The sequence below is a fragment of the Morone saxatilis genome, unplaced genomic scaffold (assembly GCF_004916995.1).
Source record: "Morone saxatilis isolate NCDOM2014 unplaced genomic scaffold, NCSU_SB_2.0 Contig15, whole genome shotgun sequence".
Taxonomy (NCBI): domain Eukaryota; kingdom Metazoa; phylum Chordata; class Actinopteri; family Moronidae; genus Morone; species Morone saxatilis.
The window spans coordinates 23,322,195-23,343,114 of record NW_023339707.1 but is presented as its reverse complement, the minus strand read 5'-3'; the positions used below and the strand labels follow the sequence as shown (position 1 = coordinate 23,343,114).

General features: G+C 41.9%; 1 protein-coding gene across 2 annotated transcripts in view; it reads right to left on the bottom strand.

The window, feature by feature from the left end:
* Window positions 1–3,448: 3,448 nt before the first annotated feature.
* The window catches only part of src (v-src avian sarcoma (Schmidt-Ruppin A-2) viral oncogene homolog), a 23,789-nt gene continuing 6,317 nt past the window's right edge, over window positions 3,449–20,920 (bottom strand). The window contains exons 2-13 of one of the 2 annotated variants that reach the window (XM_035657457.1): window positions 10,849–11,110; window positions 10,638–10,737; window positions 9,563–9,580; window positions 8,849–8,947; window positions 7,722–7,825; window positions 6,186–6,335; window positions 5,847–6,002; window positions 5,313–5,492; window positions 4,801–4,877; window positions 4,542–4,695; window positions 3,958–4,089; window positions 3,449–3,736 (exon numbers count right to left, since the gene is read on the bottom strand). In XM_035657457.1, coding sequence (XP_035513350.1) covers window positions 3,528–3,736; window positions 3,958–4,089; window positions 4,542–4,695; window positions 4,801–4,877; window positions 5,313–5,492; window positions 5,847–6,002; window positions 6,186–6,335; window positions 7,722–7,825; window positions 8,849–8,947; window positions 9,563–9,580; window positions 10,638–10,737; window positions 10,849–11,101 — 1,632 coding nt within the window. In that variant the 5' untranslated portion in view covers window positions 11,102–11,110 and the 3' untranslated portion in view covers window positions 3,449–3,527. The remainder of the gene's footprint in view (window positions 3,737–3,957; window positions 4,090–4,541; window positions 4,696–4,800; window positions 4,878–5,312; window positions 5,493–5,846; window positions 6,003–6,185; window positions 6,336–7,721; window positions 7,826–8,848; window positions 8,948–9,562; window positions 9,581–10,637; window positions 10,738–10,848; window positions 11,111–20,920) is intronic. The other variant, XM_035657458.1, reaches the window with a different exon arrangement.

The window sequence follows — 20,920 nt, the reverse complement described above, 5'->3', positions numbered from 1 at the left end:
TTTTTTTTTACTGCACTACATTTATGTGACAGCTATACTTAATGGTTACTCTGCAGATGGAGATTTTAAATAAAAACATTAAGAAATAATACAGATTAAACTCCCCAAAACTATACAAACTAGTTCCACCTGGACCAAAAACAACATTAAACTGCTTTTTACACGTTAATATGACAATATAACACTGACATAAGCCATAATGACTCTTATTCTGATAATACTTTAGTAATTTGTGGCATTTTTTGACTTAAATTAAAATACTGACTAAAAAATAATGACTTAAAATATTTTAATACTTCTTCCAGCACTGCATTACACTATACAGAATATACTGCCTCATGATATGCAGACATAAGTATATAATTAATATATAGGCATATAATAATACAATGTTCCATGTGATTTATGTGTAATTAGAAGAGTAATTTAAAATGAAAATGTTCTTGAGCTGTGAATGCAGTAATATATTCAACATGGGTAAAGTTTCTCAATACTATACAGCTGATAAACAAAAATGTAATTCTAAAACCGATAATATATTGTTTGTTCATATTACTGTAAACACATTAGTGAGTTTTTGCCCTATGGTATTATATATCTTCGAGTATTCATACTTGGATCTATTAATGCTGAGATAATATTCAAGGTCACCTTCCACAAGATTATTGTGGCTTTAGTTCATAAGAATTCATGATTCATGAGCTGTATGTGGAAAAAACCTGCTGAGAAATTCATACAGTCACTGAGGTAACTCACAACTCTATGTAAAGAAAGTAAGACTGAGGTCCATTATTGGTTATGACCTTTGTTTGCAGTCTCATGACTCAGTGAGCTGATGAGTTCTTTATAGAAACAGAATTCATTCAGTTGATAAACAAGATCAGATACAGCTGGCAATATACAAATTTTATTCAAACATACTTTCAAATTTGAACAATATTCAGTAGGATTTAACAAGGAGCTATTTATCTGAAAATCCCCATTGAATACAGTAGAAAAGAGTATATATAGGAATATCACAGATTTAAAAAAATATCTGCATAGCCAGAAAGAAGACCCACAGAACCCCACAGGAAACGTCCTTGGCTTGTAAGCGAGGCTTACAAACATTAGAACCGTTTTTGTGCACTTTTTCCCACACTTTTGCTCATAAGCATTCAGTGAGACAGGTCAGGGAAAGAAGGGGAGGATGCCAGACAACCTGACTACACCCATGCAGGCATAACCCATGTCCACAGGACATAGTAGACGCTACACAGATATCAAACTCCTTCCATTCGTGGCAGCCACATCATCTTCTGTACGGAGTTATTTAATCATAATCAGAAGTGCTTTGTGAAATCCAAGCCGAAAATGGTCGATCGAACCATTTAACGTGGAGGTACAGATGATGGCAGCACACACACCATGTTGGTCAGGTGTACACAGGAAAACACAAATATTTAATGAGAATGACACTTGATTTACCTGCTCATTTACCAGCCTCTGAAGCAGCACCAAAATGATTAGAAGATTATCACGATGTAAACATTTGTGGTTTTGATTGTATTTATGGGAAGGAGTAATGCTGGTAGATGATCAGTATCTGGCAAGACAGGAGTGTTTTTCTCCCGAAAGGCGAGTCAGGGGATGCAGAGCAGTTCTCCTCAGTCAGTCATATTGTAAATGTACAGCCAAGATAGGTTTCACAGAAATACGTGCACAAAAATACTTGTAATGAAAAAGTGTTTCTATAATATATATTTATATCATTATTGTCAGATATTATTTAACCCATAAAAGTACCATAAACATTAAAGTTTGCAATGATGATGCTGAAAACAAAATAAACAATTGGGTTATTTTAAAAGGAATAAATTATAAAGATGATATATACACAAAATATTAGCATTAAGGATATTTACAATTAAGTCTGAAGATGCCAATTTATTTTGCTATACATGCTGTTTATGGGAAGGTTTTCTGGTCTGCCCCCTACAGGCTGGAGGAAGGCACAACCATACTCAGCACAGTGTCACTCTGTTGCTCATTTATGATCTTCAGCGAGAACAGAAACATAATATCTCCAGTGTACCGTTGTGCTCTAAGACGCACTGAATAGGGAAATGCGGAGGCTAATTAAAAACAGTCTGCATATTAATGAAGGTTAGAACTCAAAGGAGACATGAAAGAAGATTCACCTGATTTTAATTTAGATGCTTGAAAACAAATCAGCACCTCGAAACCATGCTGGTGAGCCGGTTGGTACTGTACACAGGTGCAGGATCTTATCCTTTAAGAAGAAGAACAGCAGAATCTCTGCTCCGACTCAGACTTCATTGTAGGAAAAGTTCAGAGTAGTAAAATACACTTTTACACAGTAGAAGAGAGTACAAAAGAGATTTTCATTGGCACAAAAATCCTCGCAGCAGAATTCTAGTCTTCTCCATCCTGAGACCGTTAGTGATCAGTAGCCATTAGTTGTGTAAGAAAAGTCACAATTACAAAATAGAGAGACGCTGCCTCTTCTCTTCTTTGTGTTGAGCTGTATGTTGGTCACAGCGATAAACCAATTCGTCCGATTGGCGAGTAAGTCTATACACTCTGATGGGAATCAAGGGTGTTAGTCTCATACAAAAATCTCACAGCAGTTGGGAAACTAGCCTCAATGTTGCACAGGGAGGGAGGGGAAAGCATGGTTATTAAATAAAACTATTCACTCCAGTTGATCCAGATTTAATAATAATGAAAAGGTAAGACCAACAATATCCTGGCATATTATTGTATGTCCCAAATAGCTGCTTCTCAAGTGGCAAAATGGAAGACGGACTCTGAGCATGTGTGTATCCCAAAGTAAATGTATTAAAAATAGACCTCCTGAAGTGGAGCCTTCAGCAGGACAATACTTGTACCCAACCTTTATGCTCTGGAATCCCATGTTTGACTCCCCCATGTCTTTTATGTCATAGTCTGGTGTCAGTTGCAGTGTTGAAGCTGCCAAACTACAAGATCAGTCAGGTGAATTAACACAGGAAGAGTGCATGGGGAATGTATATCATTAGGGCGCCTTACAAACACAAGGAAGGTAGAAACACCTGTTTGGTTGTGTAGGGTGTTGATTGACAGACAAAATAACGTACAGTATGGTAAACTCAGACTAATACCACAGTTCAGTCTTTGCCTTTGAAAACAGTCCCTCAGAGCTGACATGTTGGAGAGCATGACACTGACTTTGGAAATACGCAGGAACTGAATGTTGCTGATTGGTTTGATGTCCCACTGACACTCCTTGATGTCAGACAGTTACTGATTGTACCCAGAATGCAGTCGGCTTTCTGCCCCGTTGTACTATATACACACACACACACACCCAACACAACACACACCCACACACACCACCACACAACACCACACCACACACCACGGCGTGCGGGGACTGGTGGGGGAGCGCCGGGGTGGACGAACAACTCGTCCATGCACTCTGAAGTAGATGCACATGCTCAGTTTTGCACATGCATGAGGCATGCACATTTCCACGTTCAGCCCAGTTACAGGTTCTCTCCTGGCTGGTACTGAGGCTCCGTGGAGGTGAAGTAATCCTCCAGGAAGCCCTGCAGGTACTCAAAGGTGGGCCTCTCCTCGGGTTCTTTTCTCCAGCAGGTCAGCATCAGGTCATGCAGGGATTCAGGGCACTCTGCAGGGCAAGGCATCCTGTAACCACGCTCCACCTGGTCTAACACCTCCCGGTTCACCATACCTGGCAGAGCAAAGACAATAAGTTAGTAACACATAATCACAATTGCAATCATGTGATTGCTTATAACCAATATACTCCCAGTCATAAATCTTTATGCTGTTAGACTGGTGGAGCATGACGTCAGTACGGGAGTCTAGGTGATAAAAGCAATGTGTGCTCAATCTAATATACACAGGTTAATCTCTCACACTAAACAATGGCCAAAAGAAAATTATCCTTGCCTGGATAGGGCACTCTGCCCTTAGTGGCCAGTTCAGTCAGCAGAACCCCAAATGACCAGACATCAGATTTAATGGTGAAGCGGCCGTACAGAGCAGCCTCAGGAGCCGTCCACTTGATGGGAAACTTGGCTCCTGCAAGAGGACAGGTTTATCAGCAAGTTAAAATTAGATCATTGTAGCACAGACTGAAACAAAAGCAGATCACACCAGCTGCATGAATCATACTGTTTTCTGGAGTCTAACACCTCATAACTACAGGTTCTATATCAGTAGTTCTCAACTCGGCTGCAGGGACCCAAATCTGACAAGTCATAAAGATTATTAAAAGGGATGAGAAAGAAATGTAATGTAATGTAATGTAAACTCTATTGCAAGAATTGCTTTTATTTTTTTCTAAAAATATCTTTAAAATACTGGATACTTCCACCTCCTCAGACCTTTAAAAAACACTCTGATTAAACTGCTTGATGTGGGGTCACAATTAGATATGACATTTTAAGAGGTCACATGCTAGAAAGGTTTGGAACCACTGTGCTACTGCACACTGAAACATTGAGACTATCAACACCTTCCTGTGGTCTTACCTTGCCTGGCAGTATATTCATTATCCTCTATGAGGCGAGCCAGACCAAAGTCAGCCACTTTGCAAACCAGGTTATCTCCCACCAGGATGTTAGCAGCTCTGAGGTCTCTGTGCACATAGTTCATCCTCTCCACATAAGCCATCCCTGAAGCAATCTGAGAGAGAGACAAAGCTTTGTGATTGTCTACACTGAGGGAAAACACCCAAGATAAAATTTTGAATGGATTAAAGTGATGCAGCCGCAGATTATTTGTACTGACCTGGGAGGCCATATCCACCAGTTGGGGGAGGCGGAGCATTTTGCCCATGTCACCTTTCAGGAAATCCAGTAAGCTACCTGTTAGCAGGGACACAAACTGCAGGTTAGTATTACAACATTGGAGCTGTTGTGGTCATATCAGCTTTTTTTAGTATTAATTTCCTAATGTGCTACTGCAGGAAATCTTCTATTTCTTATATTTTTGTACTGACATAATGAGGTTTATTTAATACAATAAAGTTTCATTTTGTTTAGAGAAAATATTTTTAAAAACATTTGTTTTTACTGGAAATAAATGACTCAAGGCTTGATTTGGTTCTGACTGGCTCCTGTCAAAAACAAATCTTTAGAGTCACTTCATCCATAAGCCTCCATTCAGTAGGTAAATATATTTAAATGGCATTTTAACAAGCCTACAGTTATTTGAAGAGACATAAAGAAGAACATTATTTGTTTCCTGGGTCCCTGTGAAAGTGTTTATATTTGAAAGCGAGATAAGTTGACCGTGCCGACCTTGTCCCATATACTCTGTGACGATGTAGATCGGTTCCTCAGACACCACAGCATAGAGCTGAACAAGCTTTTCATGTCTCAGTTTCTTCATGACCTGAGCTTCCTGGAGGAAGGCCTCAGGGGACATTGTGCCGGGCTTCAAAGTCTTTATTGCCACCCGTGTTGTACCGTTCCATGTTCCTGATAAAAAAGATTGAAAAAAAAAAAAGAGTCAGTATTGGTTGTTTAAACTTAATCAATTATCAGCTTGATGCTAATTCACTTTGATCATATGGTTTACTGAACATGAGCATGAAAGACAAAATGAAATGAAAAACAAAAGCATTAAACAGAAAAGAAAGAGACCCAATGCACTTTTTGGGTAAAGATTTAAAAGAATATGGACGAATATAACTTCTTTATGCACTTTGGTCTTCACATAGTTTGTTAATATTTTACTTGAACTTGCGCCTTTTCAGTGAGCACTTTCTCTTCACATTGTTTCTGGGATCAGAGACAGAGTTTGTTCAGGAAACAGATCAAAAGATGGCTTACCCATCCAGACCTCTCCAAAGCAGCCCTGTCCAAGCTTGAGGTCAAGCTTGAGGGACTCTCTCGGGATCTCCCAGGCATCCTTGGCTAAGCCCTGAGTCTGAGGCTTCAGTACAGGACAAATGTCTGTTAGAGTGTGACACAGCCCATCAGCATGCTCTGAGGGACAAGAAAAGACAGAATGTGTTAAAACAAAGTCCAGCTTCCTCCCTGATCACAGAATAGTCTGCTGAGTGTACAAGAAACAGACAGGGTAAGAAAGTAAGTGTTTTCTCATGTTGTCATTTTTGCAAAATGTAAAATATAAAGCAAATAGAAGCACTGCAGTCGTAGTGAACTCACTGCGATAGTGATTGACAAGCTGCTGCAGGATGCTGAACTGTGTGCGTGATGTGATGTAGAAGCCTCCGCTGTCCAGCTTCCTGATCTTGTAATGCTTCACATTCAGCCCTTTGGTGTTGTCATAGTCCAATACAGACAGACAGTAGGCACCTGGAAAGAATAAGAGCAAATATGATAATGCATGATGTAGGGAAATATACTACAGTAGTATTTGATTCTAATAATCTGATTACATTTTTAATTTATAAGCAAATTACAAAAAGACTTCAATGGGGTGATAAAATTGTTAGCATGGATATAAAAAGAGAAATTAAGACTTCAATATTTTGGTGACAGTGTGCTCCTTCTGCCACCAGGGGGCAGCATCAGTCTGGTGGAAAAAAAAACCTGAATCACCGAGTGGCCCCAAGGCGATGCCTCCCCCTTCTCTGAATGTTTGAACTGGGTGATATGGCCTGTGGTTGTACAGTCCTCAGCTCCACACTGACCTAATTCTGTCGGGCTCACCCACCCTTTACCTCTCCATGGCTCCTGCTCACTCATCTACTTCCCTCCATCCCTCCCCACCTTGTCCCCTTTTATCATTCTATGCAGTGCTAACATACATATCCAATCATAGGAATAGCGAAAGGGAACCCTGTAATGTACATGTGTAAAAATCACACACACCTACACACAGAGCCAGCTGAACCTGCAGGGACTGTGTCGCCGCAGCAGCAGCAGCCACCTATCAGAACTATCTCCAGACTGAGTCCCACAGGCGTCACATCCAACCTTTTCCCATCTGCCTGATTTGACTCTCTTCTGTATTCACACTGCCACACGACTGACACGACACAGCAGGGCGCACAGTTAACAGCAGGATATCATGTCTGACTGCTAGAGAGAATTTGCTTTCTTCTTTTTGGTGCATTTTAGAAAGACGTGTCATAGAATTCAAACTGCGCTTCATGTTGAGATCTGAACATTTTACAAGTTCATAAAAAGAGAACATGAAGAAGACTACAGAAACACACACATCTGAAAAAAATCCACTGGTAATCAATGGTAATAAAAAATAAAGTTGCAGCAAGTATGTTTTTCACAAATTTCCAGGACAAAATGTTCTCGAGTAAGACTGTTGATCAATACCACTGAATAATTAGGTCTACTTCCTCAGGTCCTTTTCCATACTCTGTGTTAAAGAAAAACTTCACTCGCCATTAGCACTTCAAGAGACCCCAGGGCTGTTGTTAGAGGAAGCCAAAAGTCATAACACTCCTCGGGGCCCTAATAGCGTAGTTCTACTGTTTAATTTTTTAGAGTTTCAGTGCAATATCAAAATTATACTTCTGAAAAACTGAATTAGAATCACAAAAATGTATTGAGCCGACGGGAATTTATCTTAGATTGAGGAATATTAACATATTTTTTCGACAAAACCATAAACTCTTTTTCATTTTTAAGCATGTAGAGCAAGCTACTACCAATTTTTGGTACTTGATGTTAAGAACTACTGATGAGTTTTCTTCTTCGTACATGGCTCCAAGCACTTACCTTTGGTGGTTTCACTCTCTCGCACCAGGAAAGTCCCTCTCCTGTTCTCTAAACTCAGCAGCAGCCTCTCTGAGTCGCGGCGAGTGATTTTGCCAAAGTACCACCTGGTGAGGTCGAGAGAAAAAAAAAAACACGGGATACATGGGAGCAGGTTGGTGAGGGGAAGAAGATGTATGCGGGTGGAAGAGAAGGGATGAGGAAGCCGGGGTGAGTTCGTTGCTCATGGTTTCAGAAAGTTCAGTGAAACTCTGTCTTTGCATTCCAGATGCATTGCATACTAATGCCTACAGTGCAACAGCTGCTTACCTGGACTCTAGAGTCAGTCTGAGATGACTGGAGGGGCAGGAGGCAAAAGTGAGAAATGGAGTTGTTACAGAAGGTTAGTTTGTGTGGATTGGTGTATAAGCAAGCAGGTTAGTTAGCATGTAAAGATCAGCAGTGCACATCCTCCAGGAGTGGAAAACAGTAAATGCACGACAGTTATTTGAAGAGTTCTTCCAAATTTTGGGAAATATGCTCATTTGCTTTCTTGCTGACACTGGGATGAGAATATTGATACCTCTCTCATGTCTGTACGGTAAATATGACATCACAGCCAGCAGTTAGTTAGCTTAGCTTAGCATAAAGACTCAGGGGGAAAGAGGGAACAGCTAGTGGTGGTTTATGAGGGGTTATGTGCGGGACTATTTCTTGTCTGGGTGCAGTGACTCCAAGGAGTCTTGTCATCACCGTTAGTTGACTCCAGGAAGTTACTGTGCCCCTGTAATATCACATCAATTTTTTTAAACTTGATTGATTGATTAAACCAACAAGATATAGCTTATTGATAACCTTTAAAAGATTTTGGTAGGTAGAGGCTTGGATAGCTGTTTCTTTATGTTTCAGGTCTCTAGCTAAGCTAAGCTAACTAGCTGTAGCTTCATATTTATCAAGAGGGGTATCTTGTCATCTAACTCTCGACAAGAAAACAAATAAGTGTCAAACTATTACTTTGAGTGCTTATTTCAAATGCACATTGAGATAAAAAGGGAGAAAATTCCTAAGTATCCAACATTTGAGTGTTAATTCTTTCATGTGCTTGATGAAAGACAGATACGAGAGACAGAGCAAGGGAAAAAAAGGCTTACTCTTCTGCCTGGATGGAGTCAGATGGAGCCACATAATTGCTGGGGATATAACCGCTCTCTCCAGTGGTCAGGGAGCGCGCCAGCCACCAGTCCCCTTCTCTGCACAGATGAAATGATAACACACAGCTTCACCAGGGCTCATCACACATCCAAAGCACAAATAAAACACAGTCTTTCTGACTTCAAGGGCTGGGGTTCATCAAGTGTCTCAGAGCATCATTTTGCATTTTTTTGTAGCCACTCCAAACTTTGTTTTAGTTTGCACAGTAATTGAGCTCTTGGTTCCTGGAGAAGCTTGATGAATGCAAGCCCAGATATCTCTACTGTTAAAAAAAAAAAAAGGAAGTTATGTAATTATATAAACAAACATGCATTCATGTGGGTATGACAACAGGGAAGGGATGGTGCTTGTATGCTACACTTCAAGGAGTGAGCTGCTGTAGCTTTGCAGCACTAGATACAGAAAGAAAATTATCATTTGTTTACATGAATTTCCGCCAGTTGACCTGAATTGATTATAGTGCTGCAAGGCTTCACACCAACTTCCCTTGACTACTGTACTGAGGGTTCATGGGGCATGGGCAGAGTTATGTGGTTTGTGCCTTACTAGTCAAGTGGTATTACAGTGCAAAAGTACTGTATTTGCTTCAGGTGACACACACACAGGCAAACAAACAGGACATTCAAATACAATTCCAAAGGAGCTTCACAAACCTGCAGTTCACCTTCCTCCTATAAAAAATGTGATGGTTTGTGATGGAGAAATGGAAAAGAGAGACGAAAGGGAAATGGTGGAAAAGAAAAGGGGTTAAAGAGATACAGAGAGAGAGCACGTTATCAGCAGTGGAAGAGTAGCAGAGTAGACAGAACAGACTCATAACACGACCAATATACTGCATATGCTAAAGATATGAAAATATTTAAAGTATTACATAACTTGGAGATGAGGGAGGCTCAATAATTAGGCAGTAGGGGGCTTAAGAGAAAAACATGCAGTGGTCAAAATATCATCGTAACAAAAACATCAGTTCAATGTGCACGGCTATATAATTCAACTAAAGCTAAGATGAGCCTGACTGATACCTAATTTGACTGCGATAACCTGTTAACTAATCTTAGAGATGGTTAATGCATTCTCTGTGTACTTGACCCAATAATGATCCAGGTCTTTGGCTTAAGGGGCCAGATGCAGCGATAATCCACTATTGTCCTCAGCTCTTGCCTTCTAGGTCAGCAGTTTGTCCGTGGGCAAGCAGCACTGGGGGTGCAGCACTACAGTACATGGTTGACTGCGCCTCTATTGATTCATAAAGCAAGTCCCTATTTTGAAAACAAGCATGAGCCCCCCCGTTAACAGGTTAGATTTGTACTGAGTAACTAGGTCTCACACTGCGTCTCCTGGTCAGGGGTCTTCAGTAAAAATAACAATGTCCCTACTGAGGCAGACTGAGCAGCGAGATGTAATCAGTCTTTTGTGAATGAAGCAAGAATTGTGCAGAAACGTGTCAGTTGACACAAATCAAGCTCTGCTGAGGGAAGCCCGTTCCCATGGTTACAGGAGGTTTCAGAGAGACGACAAGTGACATGCGTTTTGGGGTGCAAAGCAGCCAGTCAGACAACTGAGCCATAACTCAGACAGACAATCTTTGGACTTGTCGACGTGCAGTTATTCTCCATCTTTCACATAGTGTATGTGTGTTAAAGAAGTGTTCTTGGACTAGTTTTGAGTTGTTTGTACATGTGTACGAGAGATGACAAGGCATGTGATTGTCATCTGTATTTTCCTTACGTGTTGTTGACTATCTGGAGGCGTTCACCCTTCCTGAAAGACAGATCTGAGGCCGTTCTAGACTCATAGTCATACAATGCCACAAAGGTTGTCACGCCTCCTATCAGGAGAGAAAAGGTGGTTATTACCAAAGACATATTGTACATACAGGGCATACAGTTAGAAACACTCACACAACAAACCACTACATCTAAAAACCAAGGTTTCTCACCTGCTAGTGTGAGTCTGTTGGGAGAGGTGACACTATTATTGTCCACGCCTCCAAACAGGGCCAGCTCTGCATTATTGGTCATAGATGGATTGCCACCGAGACCTCCATCCACAGTAGGGCTACGATTGGGTGTTAAGGACTGTTGATTTGAGTTGAGGTGGTGGCCGCCAGCCCCTCCCCCGGAGCTGAGGTTGGCATCGAGGCTGCGGGTTCGCTGGCCTACATCCTTGGGCTTACTCTTGGATACCCCCATGGCCAAGGCCTGTAGTGCATTCAAGGACAGAGAAAAAAAAAGTCTGTGACACAGCAGATAAAAAAGAAACTTCATTCAAATTTCATTTCAAGGCACTGTAAAAGATGACATAATCATTTCGCATCAAATAGACTTGCTTTCTTGTGTCATTTTCATAGAACACATTCTCTGGAAAAATTCCTCTGACTGCTACAAGACCAGACGCAGAAACCAGAGACGGAGTGGAGACCACTGCTCTAAACCCGCTGAGACAGTGTCATGTAGACCACATGAACCAAACCTTCCCCACGGACGGTGGAGCAGCTGCTACTCCTCGTTTTCAACACAGACATGAGATCCACTTCATCCCACTGCCACCAGCGGAGCACATACACACAGCAGACATGTCGCACATGCCTACATGCACATGTGTCAGACACAGATGCACATACAGAGACGTGTTCTAGCATTTTGTGGTGTTACTGTCCTTCTTTTGCCTTGAAGCCTTGATAATTTAAAGATGAGTCAGTTTATTTATTTAGTAAAGCTCCCATCAAACCCGATTCACATTCACAAATTTAATTAAGATGGAACTAAAAAGTCATCGTCTTTTTAGTAAATCAATTCATTTATCAACAGATTACCAACAATAGTGACCCCTAACTATGATAATCATTTAAGTTATTTGCAGAAGAACTACAAGCACTGTGAAGCTGTTCTCAGGCATGCTAAGTTTAGCAGATGTAATGTTGACCATGTTCACCATCTTTGTTTAGCATGTGAGGATGCTAACATTTACTAATTGGTACTAAAACACTAAGTCCAGCTGAGGCTGATGGGAAATAATAATGATATGAACGCATTAGCAAGGAACATATGAACAAACAATTGCCTGAAAGATGCTAAAATGCTCTGCAGCTTAGAGGAAATGCAGATGATAATTCTCACTTATCATCACTACATGTGACCCCATTCACAATAGTTCACACATAGCTTCCTCCATTGTGAATACAGAATTATTGATTAGTGCAGCTTTAATTGAGGGTGTTGCAATCAGCAACTACAGTGCTAAACGACACTGAATCCTTCACACTAGTCCCTTAACAACACATTACTTGAACAAAGCTTTTATTTGTTTCATGTTGCATGATTACAGTGAGTTTTCAGTAATGGACAAAACAGACCAAGGAGGTCAAGAGGGCAGTTTTGGATTGTTGTAGCTTTTCTCTGTATCTCTTCATTTCTGAAGCTTCCCGCCTACTCTGGCTCATGAAGTAGCTCTAATATCAGCTTAGTGCGGGGAAATCATTACACTAAGCCAAGGATAATTTAGGGACTCAAGCCTGTGCTATCATGGAAAGATATAGCCGCAGGGGGTCCACTAGGAAATGCTAATTTCCACACTAAAACACTAAGGTGGGGTGGCTTGGGAGCCCTCTGATAAGCAGACGAGGGTCAGAGTGCATATGGGTAGTGTCAGGCTACTGAGCCTTCTGCCGGCATGCCCAGCCTGACTGTTGCTATTTAGGAAGCCATGCATCTGTTGGATGTAACATTGGAGTCAGCCAATGTGTGAGCCCACTCTCATTCACAAGAGTCTAATCTTGAACAGGAGACAAGCTACAGTACACAGGCTAGCAGGCATGCTCGCAGTGAGAGCGATGCAGTGACATATGGTGGAAAATGCGTGGCACAAAGAAGAGCACAGTTTGCTAACCACGCAAGGGAAATTAGTGAAGCTGTCACTGGTTCTTGTCGGTCATTTTGGATGCTTCCTCAGTGCCCTCCACTTATTTTGCAACAGAATGGCAATATGGTAGGAGAGGGAAGCAGAGGCAACATTGGAGATAAAGGCTTACTGGTGTGTTTTCAGTCACTTTAAGTGATTCTTATGGATGTACAGTAAGCACATGTGAGTTGATCCAGATGAGCATTGATGCAGCTCAGAAATAAATATTAAAAACAGGCAGAAAGCTGCAGCAGGAACAATGAAAGGAGCATAACATAGGGGTTCATTTTTGGTTGGCATCATGAATGGGTGAGAAGGGGGAGGAGGGCGAGGAAGTGAAGAGGGGTCAATGGGGCCGGACAGTCGATAAGTACCCCCGGGGCACGTCTGCATAAAGGGGGTCGCATCCCAGTGAGTTAAACAGTGCGTGCAGGTTAACACACAGACACAAGAGAGCAGACACAAAGATGACGGGTGGCTCAGGGAGCTGCTCTTTGTGTGATACGCCTTCTCCCCGAGCAGACTGGTGTCATGGTTAATAAGCCATCGGAGGCAGAGCACAGCGGAGACGCTACCTTGGATGTGTAAATGCCTTCCCCCGTTTCACTCAGATGGCGCTTTCGCCAAAAAAAAGACTGTCGCCTCAATGAGTCAACCAATAAGATGGGGCTTAAATAACACATTGTGTGGACAGACCATTGCTAAATAATGGTGAACATGCTAGTTAAACAGCAGCTGTCCATGTAACACAGCATCTGAAACACATGAAAAGGACCCATTTTAGCTACTCACAAAATTTCAAGGTTGAATAGAATTTGGTTCCTTTGGCCAACAGTGTCGTAATACTCTGACCCAGACTGCGAACCCAGACAAATACGCTGAAAACTCCTGGAACACCAAACAGAGCATTAACTCTCAGGCCTTTCTTCACACTCAGTTTCCAACAAAGCCATCTTTTGTCAGCTCACAGCAGGCGGCATAAACAAGACACAGAACTGGCCTGTGGCTTGCAGGCTGCCAGATCCTTGTGTATTTTAGCTTTAACAGCCCGCAGGAAAATATGGATATAAAGGAAGTTGTGAAGTCGAACATTGTCATGTTTTGCAGGAATCATGTCTATGTGTGTAACATCAGTAGCTAATAAAAACGGGAAACTGATTCTAGCCTAGTAGGGCTGAGGTACTGTAACAACCACCTACTGTCTAAGAAGCACAGCAGCATGAAAATCCCTCTGGGCAGGTGGGGTGGCTGGTTGGGTGGGGGGATTTGCTTAATTATGCATAAGATCTGACAATGAATTCCAAATCCTTCAAGTCTCCTGGGCTTTTGGTAAATGGGAATAGTCTTTTAATATTGCTGCCGGGGTTGTTTTCCCCTTACAGAAGGCTGCATATCCCTCTTTTGCTTGCTTTTTACATTTTATATGAAAAGAAAAGAATTACCATCAATGAATGGTCCTCCCATTGAAATAACAGAAAGGATGTGGTATCATTCATCCATTAACAGGCTTTACCGATAGAGTCTTTGTCAGGGCAGGATCGTGACACTGGTCCATTTCCCCAAACAACACAGGCTTTGTAATGAAGTCTACTGTGCTCTGGTTAATTTAAAAATATCGTTTTATCTTTTGGGAAGGATCAAATAGTCATGAACATCAAAATTGAACAAGCTTGCTTCAGATGTTCTGCATGCAGGCTTAATGAGAGATTTCCCACTATGAAGCTGAAGCAAACTCAAAGTAATACTGAGGGAGACGGTGAAACTCTGCTATGTGAGGAGGCAAGTCAGGACTTGTGTGTAGCAATGACAGTTACAGTAGACCCCTCACGTGTACCTCACAGTGCTTGTTGCTGTTGGCCTGTGGACTAACACATGGATTGGGCATGTTCTGACAGTCTACCTTCACCAAAAGGCCGGCGACTTTAATGCCTCTGGCGACAGGTTAAAGGTCACAACTAAGCTTTTGCCATAACGCTATAATCACAACAATGAAACTGTTGTATTAACACTTTGTCACATTGTAGGAATAACCAGTGCTCCTGTATAATGAATCCCTGTTCACCCATGATGATGGATCGGAAGCCCTCTGCATTTTTTTCTCTGACAAGTAAGATGAAATACCTACAAAAGAATGAACAGCCATGAGTTTAAAAGGAAAAAATTCTTCCTCTTTTTGTTTACTAATCACGGCCTTGGAATTATGAGGTTATATCTGTCTTTCTTGTCAAGAATTAGTTATTAATATGACAAGTTATTAACAATTTGTGTAGATAAATTATTACTTTTATGCATTAATGGCTTTATAATTTGAATAGAAGCCAATCAGTGCTTGGAATGTAAAAAGAGGGGCCGATCAGATTCCGCCTCAGACTGTGTTTACGGTTATGGCACAGTCACGCACGCACAAATGCACATGGTCTTTTTTTTGCTATTGGTTGAAGCTGCGACTTCGAAATTAAAGTTAACCAAAACTGAACTCCATGTGAAGAAAAGAAATTTGGGAATTTACCATTATTTGACACTATACTAAACGGCTTGCATATATTTAACAATGCAGCTAATGCTTACTTTTGTTAGAAGAATTAATGTTGGCTATTATTAGCAACACAAAGTTATGCCAGGTTCAGACTACATGATATCAAAATGGATCACGACTGCAAGATGACCCGCCAAAGAGACGACCATGTCAGAAATTCTTTAGCCCTTCGAGACAAATTCCACGACACGTTTGTGATGCTGACCAACAGGAGCAAAGAGGGTGCTTCCGTGCATGAGTGTAAACGTAGCAAAGATTGAACTGTGAAACAGGAAAAGTCACATTCATTTAATTTCTTTTTTGGGCTTTTCATACATATCTCTTTACTGAAAACATCTCACAGGTTGTGAAAGACGGCAAGCTATAACTGCCAGACGCTGTGTCCATCCTAACAAATAGATAGACAGACAAAAAATTCACGTAGTTTGAACACGGCATTACCAGGACTAGTTTAGAGTGACAGCAATGAAGACCAACATTTTAATATGCAGGAATCTGAGATAAACTGAAAGAGAGCTAGAGCTAGCATTTTAATATGCAGAAATTGAGAGATGAACTCAAGTTCTAGCTGCTAAACATCTGAATAATCTGATGCTAACTATACCAGGCCCCTGACTGGGTTTGTGTCTGCTTATAAGTCGTGTACTTCAGCAGACAAACAGTGATGGTAGTGATTACATTCCAGGCTCGGACACTGAAGGCCCAAGCCTGACCACTGTAAAAGCAAAAGTAAATTTAGGATCAGAAAAGAGACCCAAAGCTTGATAATATGATCCTGAATGTGGCCACTGTGCAGGACACGTCCCCCACAGTATAAAAGAGCTGAATTAACATTTAGTCTCTATGGGCCTCCTCTGCAAGTCCTCTTGAGCGAGCTTAGTGAACAACAGGTGCCAGACTGCAGAGAGATATCATCCTGTTTTTATTGCATTTGCATAAGCAGACATCAAACGTTTAAAACGGCGTATGTGCGTGTATGCTCTGCTCACGTGTGCCAGACAGAATGAACTCAAGTGGACGGATGAACAGGCTGTCCTCAAAATCTGAATAGTGCAAACAAACGCACACTTGACCGATTTCAACGTCATTCCAGAGCGGTTTTCCATTTGACAGTGGTACAGTAAAAATAAAGAACCGCATGTCGAGGAGACTGCTCATAAATCCCAGTCTTTAAGCGTTTGTCTCATTGGATTGAAGAGGGAACAACTGATGTAGTTCAGTGGACAGGAAGTATGTATTTGCCTACAGGGAGTGTATACGAGTGTGTCCGTGTGAGCGAGTGCATGTGATCCTAATGTCAGCCTGGTGGATGTATTCCTTCATCTCAATGCTCTTTATGTAATTACTACGGGGGAGGAAAGTGGGGAGGCTTTGGCTCCTGCGTCAGCGGGCCACCAATTGTAACATAATCTGGCCCTGCTTGTTCTGTCCAGATTATCAACATCTATTCACTAATCTTATTCGCCAAACGCTGTGATGACATTCCATCTGGGGCCTGCAAACAACACGGGTGTAGCAATGATGGGACAGGACAAACTGGTCAAACCACTACTGCTGCTGCTGCTAGCCCTCCAAGCACTTCTCTTATCCTGTCTCAACAAATCCATCTGCTGTGGGAAAACGAAAGGAAAAAAAAAAAAGGGAGCACCTAGAGCAGTTCACAAGTTAGTCTGTTAACGGTTATTATGTACCACAACAGGTAGAATGGTTCCTGGTTCTCAACAAACATGGGTTATTGTCATCTTGTTTCTCTTCTCTTTCAGCAAACATGAATAGAGGAAATGGCTGAATAGCTGTGTTTGCACAGCAGCGTTACCCTCACACAGGTTTCAGAGACTGACTACTAGCCATCCACACTTCCCATTTACTTAACCATTAGGTTGATCATTACAAAGAGTAAGATAATGTAACACAGAGAGTGTGTCATAAAGCTCGTGGCATTTCACCTCTTTTGTGTTGTGAGCACACACACACTAAACCAAACTGTGAACCACTCGGACCCAGAAAGCTCCCGGCGATGTTTGGAGGTCTGAAGGTAAACATACGCCCCCGATGGCAGAACTCTGCTGAGTCCTGGATAAAGCATGTGTACCGATCCCCCCCACACACACACACACAACCGCCCCCTGTGCTCCTGTCACGGACAGACACAGGGATGGGGAGGTGGTGAAGTCAATATTTACCACTCCACACAGACACACACACACACACACAGCCCGGCCGTTGCCATGGAGGCGATTCCAAGCATTCCACAAACCAACAAACTGCACAGATGTAGGATAGTTGCACACAGACTTTCTGGGCCAAAACACTCGGAGAACGCTGCATGCCTATCTGATGAAGAAAAAGGCAAGATTAGCGGAGGCTCCGTCTCTCTAAATTATGTGGGATGTCTGTCACTTCCAGAAAGCATTTGGGAGAGAAACAAAGGGAGTTGGGGGGGGGCAGAAAGAGAAAGTGACACAGAAAAAGAGAGAGAAGGTGAGATCTCCTGATGAAATTCTTCCCATTGGGATGTTTTTCGGTTTTACCACAGGAAGATTCCCATAAAAACATCATGTTTAGCCATTTCTTTCCCAGCCTCTCAGGAGCCTGCAGTGCTCTGGCTTCTATAATAGGATCAGAGGCTGTGAGCCCTTATCCCCTTTACTGTGTGCTTATGTGTGTGTGGATTTCTCACCACTGGTATTTTTGTTAAAAAAGTGACCTACAGTGTGTTCAGATCACCTTTTGTTTACCAAACGCCACAGCTAACGCGACCTTAAAATCATATGACATCTCTGGGCTCTAGAGCCGAGCAGCTGGCCGCTCTATCTTAAATCCCATGCTTACAGAGGAATTTTTTTTTTTGTCCACTTCCAAACAACAAACACTGCTGGCACCAACTGTAGGTTCATGGATTTTCTGTTATCCCTTGTTCCTAATCTGAGTATGACATACATCAAATTATTTTGGGATTGAGGCTCAGTAAGAAAATATCTGGGCCATTTTAGATGAGGTGATGTCTTGGCTTTTGCTAAAGGAAGCGGTTAAAGGGAGAGAGACTCACTGAAACGTGTCTGTTAAAGGAACAGTTCAACATTTTGGGGAATTATGATAATTTGGTTTCTTCTTGCAGGGCTGGACGGAAAGATCGGAACCACTTTTAGTTTATCTTAGCATAAAGACCGAAAACAGTGAGAAACAGCTAGGTTGGCTTTATCTGGCACCAAAATATACCTTCCAGCACCTATAAAACATTATTAATTACAAAGCATTATTTCTTGTGAGCTTGTGACTTATGACAAATATTTTTACACGTTGTTCTTTGTATAAATTAAACAAATTGGAACAAACAAAATACAAAATAAATATATGTTAAATAGTTAGCTTTAGGTGCTGGTAGGTGGATTTCCCCCCTGTTTCCAGTCGTTATGCTAAGCTAAGCCAACAGGCTGGTAACTGTACCCTCTACCCCCCTTTCACCCCCCCTCTCTCTGACCTATCCCAACCGGTCGAGGCAGACTGCCGCCAACCTAGCTGCTCGAGATGTCTGCCTTGCCTTTCACCAAGTGCTTGCTCATGGTGGGAACTGTTGGGTCTCGGTAAATAATTTTATAGATAACACGCTTTAGACCTGCTCTATTTGAAAAGTGTTCCGAGATAACTTTTGTTATGATTTGGCGCTATACAAATATAACTGAATTGAATAATAACGGACAGATATGACAGTGGTATTGACTCATAACAAGAGAGTGAAGAAGCAATTCCCAAAATGCTGAACTATTTCTTTAGCAGAACAGGAAGAGACCTTTGCCCTGATTTTTAATTCATCTCCATTAATTTCCTTCTTTCCATCTTTCTTCTTCTCCTTCAGCTCATCTGGATTAAGTCCCACCCACTCCATCCCCTACATTACGTCAAAGCCCACAAGGCAACACTTGGGCCCAACACTTCGCAGTTCCACAGGCAGCACTGTGATTAAAAATGGCGACAAAGCCACATCACAGTGAGACACATCTAAACATGTCACATTTACCTGAAAATCCAGAGCTCAGACCAGTCCAGTCATCAGTCCTCCACTGAGCCTGGGTGTACATGTGAATTCACACACACTGTGGTTGTCTGTGTCCTCATCCCACACGTCATTTATGGTACAACAACATTATCTAAGCATAAGTGAAACCTCTGAGATTCTTGAAACTAGTGACACTTACCTTTCAGTGTTGCCTTCATACAGTTACAGTAAGTGCCAACTTACACAAAAAGTAATCACCTGATATAACGTAGACCTGCGACTAACCTTCCTAGACTGGGTGTGACGGGCATTGGTTAGAGGAGACAGACAGAAGACATTACTGTAATTTCCTCTGCTTAGCTCATCGGGTTTGTTGCAAAACGGCAAATGAATTCCAGCACATTAACCAATAGTTACCATTACACAGAAACATTTAACAGTTTTGTGTCTACAAAGGAGGAAAGAGGAAGCATAATGTCAAACATTAAACCAATTGTGGGCAAATGAGCCTCATGTTAGAACACATGCTCTTTGTTTTATTGCCCAAGGTCTCTCCGCTGTTCCCTTGTCACTGAATACAGACACATCCAGCACAGCAGCCATCTCTCCTGCTGAAATCTATGAGATCAGAGGCATCTGAGGCATGCACAGTGCAGTGAGTGCTGTGAAGGGACCCGCGGGTGTTCACTGTATTGTGTTGACAGTGTGAGAAGTCACTTATTGTTCCTCTACGGTGTATTAAATACAGAGAATAGACAGAATAGTTTACTACTGCATTGGCAAAATCCACTGCTTCTGACAAAAATCCAGGTTGTGCTGCTTCTGAGCTTCACTCCGACATCAGCCTCATATCCTTTTCTCTCTGCACCCCTGCTCTCATCTAAATATGGTCATTATGTGAACTGAGACTGATGAGCTGTGGTCATGTGTTCAAACAAAAAGCGAAAGAGAGCGAGAGGGGGAGTGAGATGGAGGGAGAAGAAAAAGATAATCCTCAAGGGCTTTGGCTTTCTTTATTTCCCCCCCAAGTCTTACTCCTTCACACTCGGTCTATCCCCCTCCCTCGCACTCTTTCCCCCATTTCTCCAATCCTTTCAGGAGATTTCCAGAGGGGAAATGGTGGAAGTAAAGGATTTCAATTCCTCTGATTTGTCAGCCACATGTCACGTGAGGAGGAAAAAACATCCTTCTTCTGCTTCCCAAATATTAGTGAACTGCTAGTCAACTCAAAGAGGTGGGAAGACATTCAAAAAGACACAGCATCAAAATGCACTTCAGATCTTCAGCAATATCTGATGCGCTTAGGTTTGAATGCTTTAGAGCAGCTATATGTCGCCTACAGTGAAGTCATGCTCTGTGATAGCAAACCCTTAAATTCACACCCTCTCACCACATTTCAAAGAGGCAGCATTTGATCTACTCAAGTCCACAGAGACTCCCAAGAACCTCATGCTTCAGTAACTAATGGCTTTCACCGTTTAACTTCTCATCTGCACAGCAAGGCGGTGAGAGAAATCCCTACAGACACAGAAATCTAAGGCCTAACCCAGAGGGGAATATATAATATATATATATATA